This window comes from Myotis lucifugus, unplaced genomic scaffold, assembly GCF_000147115.1.
Source record: "Myotis lucifugus unplaced genomic scaffold, Myoluc2.0 scaffold_112, whole genome shotgun sequence".
NCBI lineage: Eukaryota > Metazoa > Chordata > Mammalia > Chiroptera > Vespertilionidae > Myotis > Myotis lucifugus.
The window spans coordinates 1,580,457-1,596,034 of NW_005871160.1; the positions used below are offsets into that span (position 1 = coordinate 1,580,457).

Below are 15,578 nucleotides of genomic sequence, written 5' to 3' on the forward strand. Positions count from 1 at the left end.
ACAGACTCGGCGCAAATCTCACCATTTCAACAGGACTGGGACACAGGGTAACTTAGGACATTTTTTCTTTCGAGACCCCCACGCAGTGGCCCTTCCCTTTCCTCACTCAGCCTTTCCGCGCGAGTGCAAAGTCCTTCAAGTCCGGCTCAGAAAGCCCAAGGATTAACCTGACCAATCAGAGGCAGCGAGGCGGGGCTCACGTTCAGCACCCGCGGGAGCCCGCCGCGCATGCTCCAAGTCACCAGTTTCGGGTCCACTTTCTGGGGGACTTTGCGCAGGTGCGAGAACGAGACGCAGAAGTTTGGCCCTAGGCGTTGCCGTACCGTCCTGGCGGCGAGTGGCGTCCTGGTTTTAGTGGGTGTTCGTCCCGGTGTCAACTGTTCTAACGCCACCGTTGCTACCGCCAATATGAACCCGGAGAGTTTCGCGGCCGGTGAGAGGCTGGTGTCGCCCGCCTACGTGCGGCAGGGCTGTGAGGCCCGCCGCACGCACGAGCACCTCATCCGGCTGCTTCTGGAGCAGGTACCGAGGGGTTGGTGGCTGCCTGCCGCCGCGCCCCCCGCTCCGCTGCGCCCCCTGTGGCTGCCGCGTCCAGTCTCGCCCGCTTCCGGTTGCCAGCCGAGCGCTGTCCCCAGGGTCTGGCCGCGGGGCAGGCGCTACGCCCACTGGCTGCGCTCAGCTCCCTCTGCACCTCGCCGCGCCCCCAAACCGGAGAGTGCATTAGGGCGTGTGCGGGGCCGAGATTTTGAGTCCCGTTGCGTGTAACTTGGGGACGCGGAAGCGAGTGGAAGTCCCGGTTGGTTTACTTTTTTGTTTGCGGAAAGGGCAAAGGTCGCACCTCCCGCCTTTCACTCTTGCCCAGTACTCGGGGGAACACGTGTTCATAAGTCACGGTATATACCAAGGGCTGCCTGGGAACATCACAGGGCACGGCATTTCCGAATTTAATCTCACTCAAGTTTGGCAACCTGTAGCTTTTTTTTTTTTTTTTTTTTAGATTTCCCCCCCTTTATTGATTAAGGTATTACAAATGTGTCCTTATCCCCCCATTGTCCCCCATCCCCCTCACTCATGCCCTCAGCCCCCCGCCCCCCCCCCCCGAACCCCGCCCTGTCTGTTTTAATGGTTTGGTTTGAAGAATCTTCGTTGAAGATAAGGTTTTACTGGTTTTCAGTAACCTTAACTTACTGCAACTTTAAATCGGAGTAAATCTCATCGCTTTTATTTATTTATTTATTCCTTCTCGAATCTGTAGGTCATTGTAATGTAGTGTAACATAAACGTTCTTCCTAGTTGAGGGTTCTTCATTGTGCTGAATTTCTATCTGAATTTTGGACAGCAAGGAGCATGGCAAAATGACACCTGGAAAGGTTTTAAAATGCATCGAGGTGCATTCTAAGGAACGATGAAACCATCTTAAATAATAATTAAATTATAATTCACTATAATTACGTGTTTTTTGTTTTAAGGGCAAATGTCCAGAGGATGGTTGGGATGAAAGTACACTCGAACTCTTTCTACATGAACTGGCGATCATGGACAGCAACAATTTCCTGGGCAACTGTGGTGTGGGAGAACGGGAAGGGAGAGTGGCTTCGGCGTTAGTTGCTCGGCGTCATTACAGGTATTTTTTTTCAAATAGCCTGTGAAAACATTGCTTTCCTTGCCTTTTTTTTTTTTTTTTTGCTAAAAACAATGGTGGCAGTTTTCATCATATTAGATTATAAAATGTCTGTTTGGAATCTATTTCTTCCCTATTCACATGGGCATGTAAACTTAGATGCGACAATTTAATCTGAGTAGGTGCTCTTCAAGACAGCAGGGTAAAAGTTCTTGTCAGGTTCTGGGTAGTTAACAACACTGGCTCTATGTTCTGTTAAGAACAATTAACCTGCCCGAACTGGTTTGGCTCAGTGGCTAGAGCGTTGACTAGCAGACTGAAGGGTCCCAGGTTCGAGTCAAGGGCATGTACCTTGGTTGCGGGCACATCCCCAGTAGGGAGTGTGCAGGATGCAGCTGATCGATGTTTTTCTCTCATCAGATGTTTCTAACTCTCTATCCCTCTCCCTCTCTGTAAAAAATCAATAAAACATTTTAAAAAAACAATTAACATAATAAACCTATTATTTGTACGAGTTTAAAATATCTTAAGGTTTTTTATGATTTTCCATGTTTCTTTTCTACAGTTGCAAGTATTTTTAGAGAATGATAGATAGATAGAACTATAAATCATTGTTTATCTGCATCTAAACTGAATCCCATTTTATAAGCACCTTGCTTTGTTGTGATAGATGTAGGAAAGGGTATATTAAATTTAATATTAGATTATTAAGTTACTCTTATATTTTTTCAAAAAGCTTTTCATCAATCCTGATAACCATGTAATTGACAGTGGTTTCAAATATAGTCATTTCTCTATTCTACCTTTCTGTGAAATATAGGTAAACTCTAAAATGAAAACTCCTGTCTTCCATGATTTAAAATTTTACTGAAGTTTGACAACCCCTAGGTTTAACAGTCTGGTTTGAATAATCTTAGTTGAAGAAAAGTTCCATGATGATATTTTCTATCCCATAGTTGAATTTTTTTTCAATCAAAACCACCAAACTTCTAGTTGAATTAAAAGGTTCAAACTTCAAGTTATAAAATAAATAAGTCATGGGATGTAATGTATAGCATGTTACCTATAATTAATAACACTGTTTTGTATATTTGAAAGTTGCTAAGAGAGTAGATCTTAAAAGTTCTCGTCACAAGAAAGAAAAACTTGTTACTGTGTGTGATGATAGATGTGAACTAGACTTGTTGGTGATCATTTTACAATATATACAAACATTGAATCATTATTTTGTATACCTGAAACTAATATGATGTTATATGTCAGTTAGAGACCCGGTGCACGAAATTTGTGCATGGGATGGGGCGGGTGTCCCTCAACCTGGCCTGCATCCTCTCCAATCTGGGACCCCTTGGGGGATGTCCAACTGCGAGTTTGGGATCGGGCCTAAACTGGCAGTTGGACATCCCTCTCACAATCCAAGACTGTTGGCTCCTAACCATTTGCCTGCCTGCCTGCTTGATTTCTCATAACCGCGTCTGCCTGCCAACCTGATTGTCCCCTAAACGCTCCTCTGTTGGCCTGATTGACACCTAACTGCTCCCCTGCCGGCCCGATGGCTCCCAGCTGTCCTCCCCTGCCGGCCCGATTGCCCACAACTGCCCTCCCCTGCTGGCCCAACCACCCCCAACTTCCCTCCACTGCTGGCCCAACAACCCCCAACTGCCCTCCCCTGCTGGCCTGGTTGCCCACAACTGCCCTCCCCTGCTGGCCTGATCGCCCACAACTGCCCTCCCCTGCCGGCCTGATTGCTCCCTACTGCCCTCCCCTGCCGGCCTGATTGCCCACAACTGCCCTCCACTGCCGCCTGATCGCCAACAACTGCCCTCCCCTGCCAGCCTGATCACCCCAACAATCCTCTCCTGCCAGCCTGATCGCCCACAAATGCTCTCCCCTGCCCGCCTGGTCGCCCACAACTGCCCTCCCCTGCTAGCCTGTTCACCCCCAACTCCCCTACCCCTGCCAGCGTGATCGCCATCAAATGCCCTCCCCTGCCCGCCTGACCCCCCACAACTGCCCTCCCCTGCTGGCCCGGTGGCCCCCAACTGCCCTCCCCTGTCAGCCTGTTCACCCCAACTCCCCTCCTCTGCCAGCCTGATTGCCCACAACTGCCCTCCCCTGCCAGCCTGATCACCCCAACAATCCTCTCCTGCCAGCCTGATCACCCACAACTGCTCTCTCCTGCCTGCCTGATCGCCCACAACTGCCCGCCCCTGCCCGCCTGATCCCCCACAACTGCCCTCCCCTGCTGGCCCGGTGGCCCCCAACTGCCCTCCCCTGCCAGCCTGTTCATCCCCAACTCCCCTCCTCTGCCAGCCTGATCACCCACAACTGCCCTCCCCTGCCGGCCTGATCGCCCACAACTGCCCTCCCCTGCCGGCCTGATTGCCCACAATTGCCCTCCGCTGCCACCTAATTGCCACCAACTCCCCTACCCTACCAGCCTGATTGCCCCCAACTGCCCTCCCCTGCTGGCCTGATCGCCCACAACTGCCCTCCCCTGCTGGCCTGTTCACCCACAACTGCGCTCCCATGCTGGCCTGATTGCCCACAACTGCCCTTCCCTGCCGGCATGATCGCCCACAACTGCCCTGCCCTGCCATGACCCATCTCCTCCTCCAGGCCCCACCTCTGCTGTGTGCATGGCCATCTTGTGACGGCCATCTTGTGAAGACGTGAGGGCGTGATGTGTGAGGGAGTGACGCCACCTAGGCTATTACTAGTACAGATTATATGTGTCAGTTAAAAGAAAAACCTTATTGCAGTTAAAACTAACGATAACTAATGTATAACTTGGGTGAAAAATTCATGTTAAAAATGGGCTGATAACAGTTATCTGTAAAAAATGCTTTGTACATGAGGTTTTAGTGGTAATGAAGTGTGACACTAGTGTTCTGTGATAATTCCAATATGCAGAGTTTCTGATCTATTTAACTATAAATTACAAATAGATTTTTGATTTTGAAGAATATTCAGAAGTATTTTTAAGCAGTGTATACCATCTAATTTAAAATGAGTGGATTAGCACATGCATTTTCAAAGAATGGATTAAGGCAATATTTGAAATATCAACTCATCTCCATTGGAACTTAGTCCCCTGCTCTGGTTAGGGGAAAAGGAAAGAAAGAAGAGAATTTAACGCTGCAGATATTTTGCTTTTCTATTGTTGCACAGCAAACCTCAAAAACATAGTGGCTTGAAACAGTCATGTATCATCTCCTAGTTCTGTGGGTAAACTGGGCTCAGCAGGGTGATGATTACTTTGGGTTTCTCATGTGGTTGCAGTCAGATGGTGGCTGAGCGTTTAGTCACCTGAAGGTTCAACTGGGCAGTTTATCCAAGTTGGCACACTTGGGTTGCTGGGAGCCCAGTTGCCCTCTCAATGTGGCTTTGGCTTCTCCCAGGAGGGCATGTGGAGTACAAGAGGGAGTCCTCAAGAACAAGCCCTTCAAGAGCCTGGGTAGGAAACTTTAAGGCTTCTTATGCTCTAACTCAGAAGTTCCAGATATCACTTCTGCTACTTTCTTTCTGGCCCAGCAAGTCTCTAAGGCTTGACCAGATTCAAGTGGAGGGAATTAGACTCCATCTCTTGGTGTGGCAGTACCATATGGGCATAGGGAGAAAAGGAATTAATGGTGGCCAGCTTTGGAGACTAGATAGGAGAGCAAAATTGATGAATTTATTTCAACATAATAGGATATTTTCGTATTATTAATAGTTTATGCAATATATCTACATTAGTCAAGTATTGCCCCTGGTATTTTTTTTTTTTTTTTTTTTTGGTTATTGCATTGTATACTTATACAGTGGATTACTTAGAACATTGAATATTTTTGTCCAGTTGTTGGCCCATTTTTTGCTTAGGTTCATTCATGGAATTGGACGATCGGGTGATATTTCTGCTGTGCAACCAAAAGCTGCAGGTTCTAGCCTTTTGAACAAAATTGCCAATTCTTTGGTCCTGGACATCATAAAGATGGCTGGTATGTACTGTGTTAATCATAATACTTTTGGCTGACCAGCCACACAAACTTTGCCTACTTTCTTTTATTAATGTCTCTTTCAAAAAGGATACAAATGATTTTTGAGAAGACATATCTATCTATATATATAAAAGGCTAAGCGACCGTCTGACCAGCTGGTAGGTATGACACACACTGACCACCAGGGGGCAGACGCTCACTGCAGAAGCTGCTGAGCTGTGGTGACTTGGCAGCAGCAGTTCTCGGGTGATGCACCCCGGAGCCAGAGAGGAGGGAGCCCAATTCCTCCCAGGGCCATGCGATTCCACCTTTGGCCGTGGGTTATGTTGTTGGGGCACTGTTGGCCCTGAATCTGGTTTACTGCCGAGCTGTGGTGACTTGGCAGTGGAGGTTCTTGGGTGACACACCCCGGAACCAGAGAGGAGGGGGCCATGTGATTTCACCTTTGGCCGTGGGTTATGTTGTTGCTGGGGCACTGTTGGCCCTGAATCTGGCTTACTGCACACTTGTGTTTGTGTTGCACACCCTGTATGACAGCAACTTTGCCGAGTGCCCTCTCGCACTCTGGGGCCCCTTGGGGATGTCGGAGATCCAGTTTCGGCCTATCCCGAAGGCCAGGCTGAGGGACCCCACCTGCCAGAGGGTCCCTGCTCACTCCGCAGACGCCCTTCGAGCCATGGCGCCGCCCCAGGTGTGGCGGGCCGGGGAGGGACCATGGGAAGTTGGCTCCAGGGCATGTCCGGCCCATCTCGCCCAGTCCCACCCCGCTGGCCACCTTCTAATACATTTCCTTTCAATGTGCACAAATCCGTGCACCAGGTCACTAATGTATGTATAAAAACCTTTAGAATAAGATAGAAAATTAGATCATAAGCATGGAGGATGAAATTGGCAGTGAGCTTCCTGAGAGTGAGTAAAGAAGAAGCAGCACTAAATCTACAACTCTTATTATTTGCTAGAAGTATATAATTCCTTCAAGAAGAAAGCTGGTTTTTCAATGGAATAACTAATTTCTGTTTTACTTCTTATTCCTAGGTGTCCATACAGTGACCAATTGCTTTGTAGTGCCTATGGCAACTGGTATGAGTCTAACTCTGTGTTTCTTGACATTACGACACAAAAGACCAAAGGCAAAGTATATTATATGGCCACGAATAGACCAGAAGTCCTGCTTTAAATCCATGATCACTGCAGGTAAAAGAAGAGACATGTTGTATACTAGTATAATGTATTCAGTATCAGTTAGACATTTCAAACTTTTTATGTAAAGATATATAAATGAAAAGAAACTAAACCTATTTCTTTTTATTGTGATAAAATACACATAAAATTACCATTTTAAAATGTACAGTTCCATGATAGTAAGTACATTCACATTGTTGTGCAACTATAATCACCATTCATTTCCAGAACTTATTCATCCTCTTAAACTGAAATTCTGCCCATTAAACAGTAACTGCCCCTTCCCACTGCTCCCAGTCCCTAGCAATCATCATTCTCCTTTCTGTCTCTATGAATTTGACTACTCTAGAGTGTTTTCCCTTTGTGACTGGCTTATTTTACTTATGCCTTTAAGCTTTAATCCATGGTATACTACGTGTCAGAATTTTCTTTTTAAAGACTGACTGACATTCCATTCTGTGTGTGTGTGTGCTTGTACATGCGCGTGCATGTGTGTGTCAAGTCGAATTTGAGAATTTAACATTATTTTTGAATGACTTCAGTGTGTTGTATGAAATGAACAGTATTGGGCTGTAATTGAACTCCATAAATAATTCTAAAGAAGCTCATGTAAAAGGATTTATAATAGGGACATATAGCAGAAATTGATAGACTTCAAAAAATACATTGATTTATTTTAAATGGTGTAAAGTTATCAAGTCTGTTAATTTGCATCCTATTAACCAAAGAATTGATAACCACATTCTTGGAATTTGGAAAAGACTGCCTTATTGAAAAACTGAAAACTATTTTCCAAAAGATGTTGGCCTATGATTTACAGTTTATTCTTTTTCAGGATAGCCTCTATTCTTAGGAAGCAAGATTATTGTATTTGTAAAAAAAAAACCACCACAACTTGTATTTTAATTGCTTGAAAGCAAAATAGAGTTGGGTCTAGAGAATTTGAAAAACAGTAAAATTAGCTGTCTTCAGGAAACTTATTAAAGTTTGTATATTTGTTTTAATAGCTTTGAAGGTATGTATTTAAAAAACCTGGATACCTCTGAACCACGTATTTGAAATGATGACTTTATAGCGGCCAGGGTTTTATATTTCTGTAGATAGAATGCAGACAACTTGGTGTGGATTCTAAAACTCAAAAGAAAACTACTTGCTCTTAACTTTGCTCTAACTTGCTGTGTGACCTTGGGGAAACCACTTAATCTTCCTGAACTTTGGCTCCCTTATCTTTGAAATGAGTGAGTTGAGCTAAATGATTTCTAAATCCTTTAGGCTTTTCAATCCATGAATCTAGCCTGCTGCTAGATTTGGTATTTGGGAAGACTGAAGATGAGACTGCATAATAACTTTATGTGCAAAATTTCCCAGGTTTATTTTCTATCCAATTTCTGAGACTTAAACCTTTAGGTTTTACTTTTATCCTAGGTTTTGCTTTGTTAGGTATTTACTAGTATCACAGAGGACTATATATATATAAAATAGAGAAATATGCTAATTAACTGGGACACTGTAACAGGTCGACTGGATAGGAGGAGGTTGCGTGGGCAGCGTTGGGGGCGGGGCCGCAGGGGCCTCCGCGCGCGCGCGCCTGAGCTGGGGGAGGGCCTGATCAGCAGCGGCAGTGGCTGCTTCAAGGGCCGGAGAGGGAGTGGGTGGCACCGCGTGATTTAGTAGTTATATAAGTGCTTTGTACATTATTTAGTGTATATTTTGCTTATACAACTTTTTAAGTTTACGGATACCTAAGTATTTACCATACAAGGTTACATAGTTATTATTTGGGGGGACCTTTGATCACATGCTAGTTAGGTGTACTAATTCAATTGAAAATTGAAAACAATTTTTTAAAAATATGTTTTTATTGATTTTAGAGAGAGGAAGGGAGAGGGAGAGAGAGACACATCAATGAGAGAGAAACATCAATCAGCTGCCTCCTGCACGCCCCTCCACCTGGGATTGAGCCTGCAACCCAGGCATGTGCCCTGACTGGGAATAGAACTGGTGACCTCTTGGTGCATCGGACGACGCTTAACTAACTGAGCCACAACAGCCAGGGCAAAAAACAATTTTTATATTTAGGTTATAGAAGGCCCTTGTAAGCTATGAAATGAGTCATTGATCCCTAGGCTACTAAAATGCATTACCTTTTCTTTAGAGGTAAAATATTAAGTTGATGATTGTGATTTGTTTCAATACTTGAGTTATTTTTATTCATATCTGAAATGAAGTGAACTTTAAAATAAAACTTAAGCATTGCCAGAGAATGTGTAGATTTATTTTTCTGTGGAGTAGTGATCATTTTTGTCATCAGTGGCTGTTACTACTTTTATAGGTGTATATTTAACATGTTCTCCTTACTTCCCAGAATTAGTCTTTTTTGTCATATCAAAGTGCTAAATAGATTTGTGGTCCTAATTGTAGTCTAGTGGTCCTTCACGTTATTTTGACCTGCCTTTGACTCATTCCAGTGTTGAGCCAGGTCTTTATTGCTAGAGGAGGGTTCTTCGACCAAAATAAGTATTTAGAGTTCTTGTGTAGAATAGCGCTACTTCCCAGAGTTTCAGGGTCTTCTCTTATTTAGTTTACACTAATATTTTGATTTCTAATTTGGTTGGTTAGGTTTTGAGCCCGTGGTGATAGAGAACGTTTTAGAAGGCGATGAGCTGCGCACAGACCTGAAAGCAGTAGAAGCTAAAATCCAGGAACTTGGGTCTGATAACGTGCTTTGTGTTCATTCTACTACATCGTGTTTTGCTCCAAGGGTACCTGACAGGTAAATGATTTGTGAATATTGTCCTTTAGGTATTCATCAGTCTTTTATGTATATATTTATTTTATTTATGTATTTATTTTAAATATATTGTTATTGATTTCAGAGAGGAAGGGAAAGGAGGAGAGAGAGAGCTGCCTCTTGGCCGCCCCCACTGGGGACCGAGCCCACAACCTGGGAATGTGCCCTTGACCGTAATTGAACCCTGGACCCTTCAGTCTGCAGGTTGACACTCTGTCCACTGAGCCAAACTGGCTAGGATTTCATCAATCTTTTAAATAAAGTATACATATACTAATTTTCAAAGATGCTTAAGTAACATTTGGCAGTAAATAGGTGAATGGACTGTTCCAAGAGAATAAATTGATCTTGTGTAGAATAGCGCTACTTACTGAGAAACAGCATCATCTCTTGAGAAAATAAAAATTTGATATAGAAGAAGGAAAAACAACAAGTACCAAGTGGAGATTCCTTTGTCACCCGAGTAGATGCAGAGCATCTGTTTCTTGCTCTTTTTTCTGTTTCAAGTTTCTTAGCATCTTTTCCCTCATTATGTAATAGAAGTTTCTAAACAAAATAGTGGATTTACTTGTTTTCATTGTTATCTCTACTCCTTTGATCTAACAGTTTTCCTGTGTAGGAACTATTAGTAGTAACAGATTTTAAACAGAAAATTTTAGAATTATTTGTTGCCCTTTGAATATTTTTTAATTGGAAGATTAATACAGATGTACACTTGGGTATACACAGTGGTTGCCTTTGCATTCTGAGAAAAATGCAAATGTTTAAGAAAATAAAAGTAAAGGGGAAAAAAGCAAATGTTTACTTTTCTAAAGGATGCCACAAATTTTTAATCTGAAAATGTAATATGCTTAGTTATAGGAATACAGATTTCTAGTTTTGATAACAAGTCTTTGTTTCATTTTAACATTTTGAATAAAATACTAGTAATTTGTTAAAATTATATTGACTTTGTTTACTATTTTTGTAGCACCAAATTATACTTTGGTTTCCATGGAATCACATAATTTGGCAGTAATGAATGCATATTGGCTTTTACTATCTTATATAAAGATAAGAGATAATTTTAAAACTACGCTCATGAAAATTTGCCTTGCTCCAACCATGAGTCTGTGAATTTTAAGATTATATTGCAAATAATACAATCTAATCTAATAATAGACAAACATGGTAATTGACCATACCTCCACTACGCTTCCCATTGGCTAATCAGCAGGATATGCAAATTAACCCAATCAAGATGGTGGCCGGCAGCCACGCAGCTGAAGCGAGCAGGAGGCTTGCTTGCTCCAGTGATGGAGGAAGCCAAGCTTCCTTCCTGCTGCAGCTGGGCTCTGAGCTCCACTCTAAGCAACAAAGTTGCAATTCGAGAAGCTAAACAAACCCCAGATACCTGCTTTCAGCAGGCCCTGGCCTGGGAGCTGGAGCGGCAACAAAGTTTTAATTATAAAAGGTAAATAAATCCCAGAATAAAAAAAAAAAAAGGAAAAAAAGGAGAGGCTGGGAGCTTCCGTCGCCGGCTCGGCCAGCCTGAAAACAGCCCTCAGCCCCTCATCCAGACCGACCAGGCACCCCAGTGGGGACCCCCACCCTAAAGGGGGTGCGGGCAGCCTGAAAATAGCCATCAGCCCCTCATCCAGGCTGGCCAGGCACCCCAGTGGGGACCCCCACCCTGAAGGGGGTGTGACCAGCTGCAAACAGCCATCAGCCACTCACCCAGGCTGGCCAGGCACCCAAGCGGGACCCCCACCCTGATCCGGGACACCCTTCAGGGCAAACCAGCCGGCCCCCACCCGTGCACCAGGCCTCTATCCTATATAGTAAAAGGGTAATATGTAAACTGACCCTAACAGCAGAAAGACTGGGAATGACTGGTCACTATGACACACACTGACCACCAGGGGGCAGACGCTCAATGCAGGAGCTGCCCCCTGGAGGTCAGTGCGCTCCCACATGGGGGAGCTCTGCTCAGCCATAAGCCAGGCTGATGGCTGCCAGTACAGCGGTGGTGATGGGAGCCTCTCCTGCCTCCTCAGCAGTGCTAAGGATGTCCGACTGCATCTTAGGCCTGCTCCCCGCTGGCAAGTGGACATCCCCCAAGGGCTGCCAGAGGGATGTCTGATTGCCAGCTTAGGCCCAATACCCTGAGGAGCAGGCCTACGCCAGCAGGTGGTCATCCCCCGAGGGTCCCAGACTGTGAGAGGGCACAGGCAGGGCTGAGGGCTCCCCCCCCCCGCCCCCCCCGTGCACAAATTTTTGTGCACCAGGCCTCTAGTAATTAATAATATAAGAATAAACTGTTTCACATACTCACAATTGCCAACCTAGTTTTGCCCCACCTTGTATTATATATGCTTTATTTATTACTTACCAATCATATTTTAAATTTACATTGAAAAATTAAACATCCCTATTCTTTTTCATTGATGGTTTTGCTATCTAGAAAAATTTTAATGTGATAGAAATAAATCACATTTCCAAAAACAGCATATCGATATTTGTTAGTTAGATTATTTATCCTTGAGGATAGTATTGTTTCTGTCCCATCTTGACTAGCTCTTTTTGGATGTTTACTGTATGCCTGGTGCAGTATTAAGTATTTTACATGTATGAAGTTTTTTATCAGTAAAATTCTCATATACCACTTTTCAGTGGTATTATATGGTGAGTATTTCTTACAAGAGTGAACTTTAGGAAAGTGGTGCTGCATCGTTATTAGTATGTCTGAATTTCTGGTTTTATTACAGTTAAAAATTTTGATGTCTTTAAATTAAGCTTAATTCTTTTGTAGTCTTAATTTGGATGGGCAGATATTATCTTTATTAGTTCATTAATTGGACAGAGAGCATTGTGGGGCCAGGCCCCGGGCTGGGATGGGGAACCGGGGGTGGGTGGTGGAGGACTCAGCCCCTTTCCCAGGGGGGCTGAGGGCCGGCTCCTTCCTCGGGGCTGGCAGCCAACCTCCTGTGCCCTGTCCCTCCCCGCTGCCGGCAGGCCCCGATTGGCCTGGCCCCAGTTGGCCCTGATCGCCGGGCAGGCCTAGGGACCCTACCCGTGCACAAATTTTGTGCACTGGGCCTCTAGTTATATGCTAAAATACTGCTGTAGAAATTCCAGTTTTGTCATCTTTTCCTCATGTACATTAATAACTATTATATTAGTTTTCACACTGTAATTTATAAAGCATAATATGGATTGGTCTTTATATTGAATATATTTATGTTTGTAGATTAGAAGAACTGGCTGTGATTTGTGCTTCTTATGGTGTTCCACATATAGTCAACAATGCTTATGGATTGCAGTCTTCAAAGTGTATGCACCTCATTCAGCAGGTAAGAGAGTTTTAAAAATATGTCAAGAAAAAATGGATTTTAACATATATGATTAATCCTTTGTTTTTCTTGCAATCTAATATTGTAAAAACAGTTATCTAGCACCCTCTATTTTATGGAGCATTAGTATTTTGCATACAATATTCATTCAGTAAAAGTCATTTTTTGGTAGTATGGTGGTAATTGTACTAATAGCTTTGGTCTGAACCAACATAGAAATACTTCAGGAGCTTAGTTTTTAACTTTCTGAGTTATTTTCATTTTTGTAATATACTGGATTATGGTATTTTTAAAACTATATTGATTTAATATGAATATTTAAGGAAAACACTTTACCTTATTATCTTAGACTGGAAATGACTTCATTTATAAACATCCTAAAATATAAAAAGCCAGGGGCCGTCACGACCAAAACAACCAGACGGATGACAGAACAGCATGCTGTGTGGGGCAACAAGGCCTGCAGGGGGGTTAGTGAGGGACGACCAAATGACTGAACAGTAGGCTGCATGGGGCGACCAGGCCGGCAGGGGGAGCAGTTGGGGGCGACCAGGCCAGCAGGGGGGGCAGTAAGGGGCGACAAAGCCTGCAGGGGGGGCAGTTAGGGGCGACCAGGCTGGCAGGGGGGCAGTTGGGAGCGACCAGGCCGGCGGGGGGGAGGGGGGCAGGTAGGGGCAATCAGGTCGGCACAAAGAGGCAGTTAGGGGTGATCAGGCTGGCAGGGTGGGCAGTTAAGGGTGATTGGGCAGGCAGGCAGGTGAGCAGTGAAGAGCCAGTGGTCCCGGATTGTGAGAGGGATGTCCGACTGCCGGTTTAGGCCCGATCCCAGGGGTCCCAGATTGGAGAGGGTGCAGGCTGGGCTGAGGGGAATTTCATGCACCGGGCCTCTAGTTCTATTATGTAACTATGGAGTAAGAAAGTTTAAAACATTTTTGACTTATTTTATTTTTATAAGCATCAACTAGATCCCAATCATCTTATTTTGGGATTCTTATTTTGAAAATATCCTTGCGTTTTCCATCCCCATTCAAAATAAGAGTCGTAGCCATGGCCTGCGGGGCTTTGTATTCAGGCCTCTGCAGCTCCTCTGCTTTCATTTCCTACTGCTCTCCTCTTACCCATGGTCTCACTGCACATGCCTCCTTTCCGTTCCTCTGTCACATTACATGTGCGCACACCGCCAGGCTTTTGCTCTTGCTCATCCCTCTCACTGGATTGCTCTTCTAGAGAGTCGCGTGGCTTCTTACTTCACCTTTTTTTTTAGGTCAGTGAGACCTCCTCAGACACCTTATCTAAAATAACCCCTCCCTCTCCCTTGCCAGAATTTCTACCCCCCTTTTCCTGTTTTACCATTTTCATTGATTTTAAGGTGCACATTTTTTCACTTTATAACATCTCTGAAATAGGGATGTTTTACAATCATTGGCATCTTATAATGTTAATTGGCAGTTTTGTTCTTACCTAGTGGTATGTACTAGTAAAATAATGTTGCTTCTTAAAATTGATGGCCTCTTGCTCTTTTTCTCCATAGCACTTATTACCATTTAATAGGTTATTTTCTTATTGTCAAGTTATTAAGTTTCTGTTAGGGCAAGGTCTTTGTTTTATTTACTGTTATGTCCTTAACTAGAGGCCCGATGCATGAAATTCATGCAAGAGTAGGCCTTCCTTCCCCCGGCTGCTGGCACCGGTTTCCCTCCGGCCGCTGCCAGGCACCCGGGACCTGGGCTTCCCTTGCAGACCCAGCTTTATCCAGAAGGTCGTCCAAAAGGACATCCAGTCTAATTAGCATATTATGCTTTTATTATTATAGATAATTAGGATGGTACCTGGTACATAATTGACACTCAATAATTAGTTACTGAAAAAAGGGAATGAATAAATGAAGCATTATATTTACTTATAGTGATTAATTATTCATACTGTATTAGGGTAGGGATAGATATTACCCCTATATGGTATGAGTTATATAATTTGTGTGCATAATGATGTTAATCACATTTAGTTTTGAAATACATATGATTTAATGTCATGTGGACACAGATTATTCACAGATTATCTGTGGTCTTCTCCAATGTGATGGTGAATGCTCCTTAGCCCAGTAAATCTTATCTGGTAAATTTTTTGTTTTTTATTATTTGTGTATACTAGTATCATCTCTAATATACATGTGGTTTATATGATAGTAGTAGCCAATTTACTAATTTCTTTACTCAAAGGTTGTACCAGTTAGGATATAATTGGCTGAAAGTAACAGAAATTCCCACTCAAATTAGCTTAACCAGTAAGGAAATAGATTTGTTTACATAAGTCCAGGGGTGGAGTACTCTGTAGGCACTGTATGTCAGTGTTTTGTAAGAGCTACCATTTCCTTGGAATCCTTTCCTATTATTCCTTAACTTTTTTTTTTTTAATCCTCATCCAAGGATATGTTTTAATTGATTTGAGAGTGAGAGAGAAACACTGATCCATTGCCTCCTGTTCTCACCTTGACCGGGAATCGAATCCACAACCCTGGTATGTGCCCTGACCAGGAATCAAACCTGCAACCCTGAGCCACATGGCCAGTGTTTATTCTTTAACTTTTTAAAAAATAATTCATTTTTTAAAATATATTTTTATTGATTTCAGAGAGGAAGGAAGAGGGAGAGAGAGATAGAAACATCAATGAT

At 43.6% G+C, this 15,578-nt stretch overlaps 1 protein-coding gene across 4 annotated transcripts in view; it reads left to right on the forward strand.

Annotated features, from left to right (window-relative positions):
• Positions 1-285: 285 nt before the first annotated feature.
• The window catches only part of SEPSECS (Sep (O-phosphoserine) tRNA:Sec (selenocysteine) tRNA synthase), a 37,861-nt gene continuing 22,568 nt past the window's right edge, over positions 286-15,578 (forward strand). For 3 of the 4 annotated variants that reach the window (XM_023757745.1, XM_006093269.3, XM_023757744.1), the window contains exons 1-6: positions 286-522; positions 1,470-1,624; positions 5,483-5,601; positions 6,637-6,795; positions 9,403-9,556; positions 12,804-12,906. In XM_023757745.1, coding sequence (XP_023613513.1) covers positions 409-522; positions 1,470-1,624; positions 5,483-5,601; positions 6,637-6,795; positions 9,403-9,556; positions 12,804-12,906 — 804 coding nt within the window. In that variant the 5' untranslated portion in view covers positions 286-408. The remainder of the gene's footprint in view (positions 523-1,469; positions 1,625-5,482; positions 5,602-6,636; positions 6,796-9,402; positions 9,557-12,803; positions 12,907-15,578) is intronic. The other variant, XM_023757746.1, reaches the window with a different exon arrangement.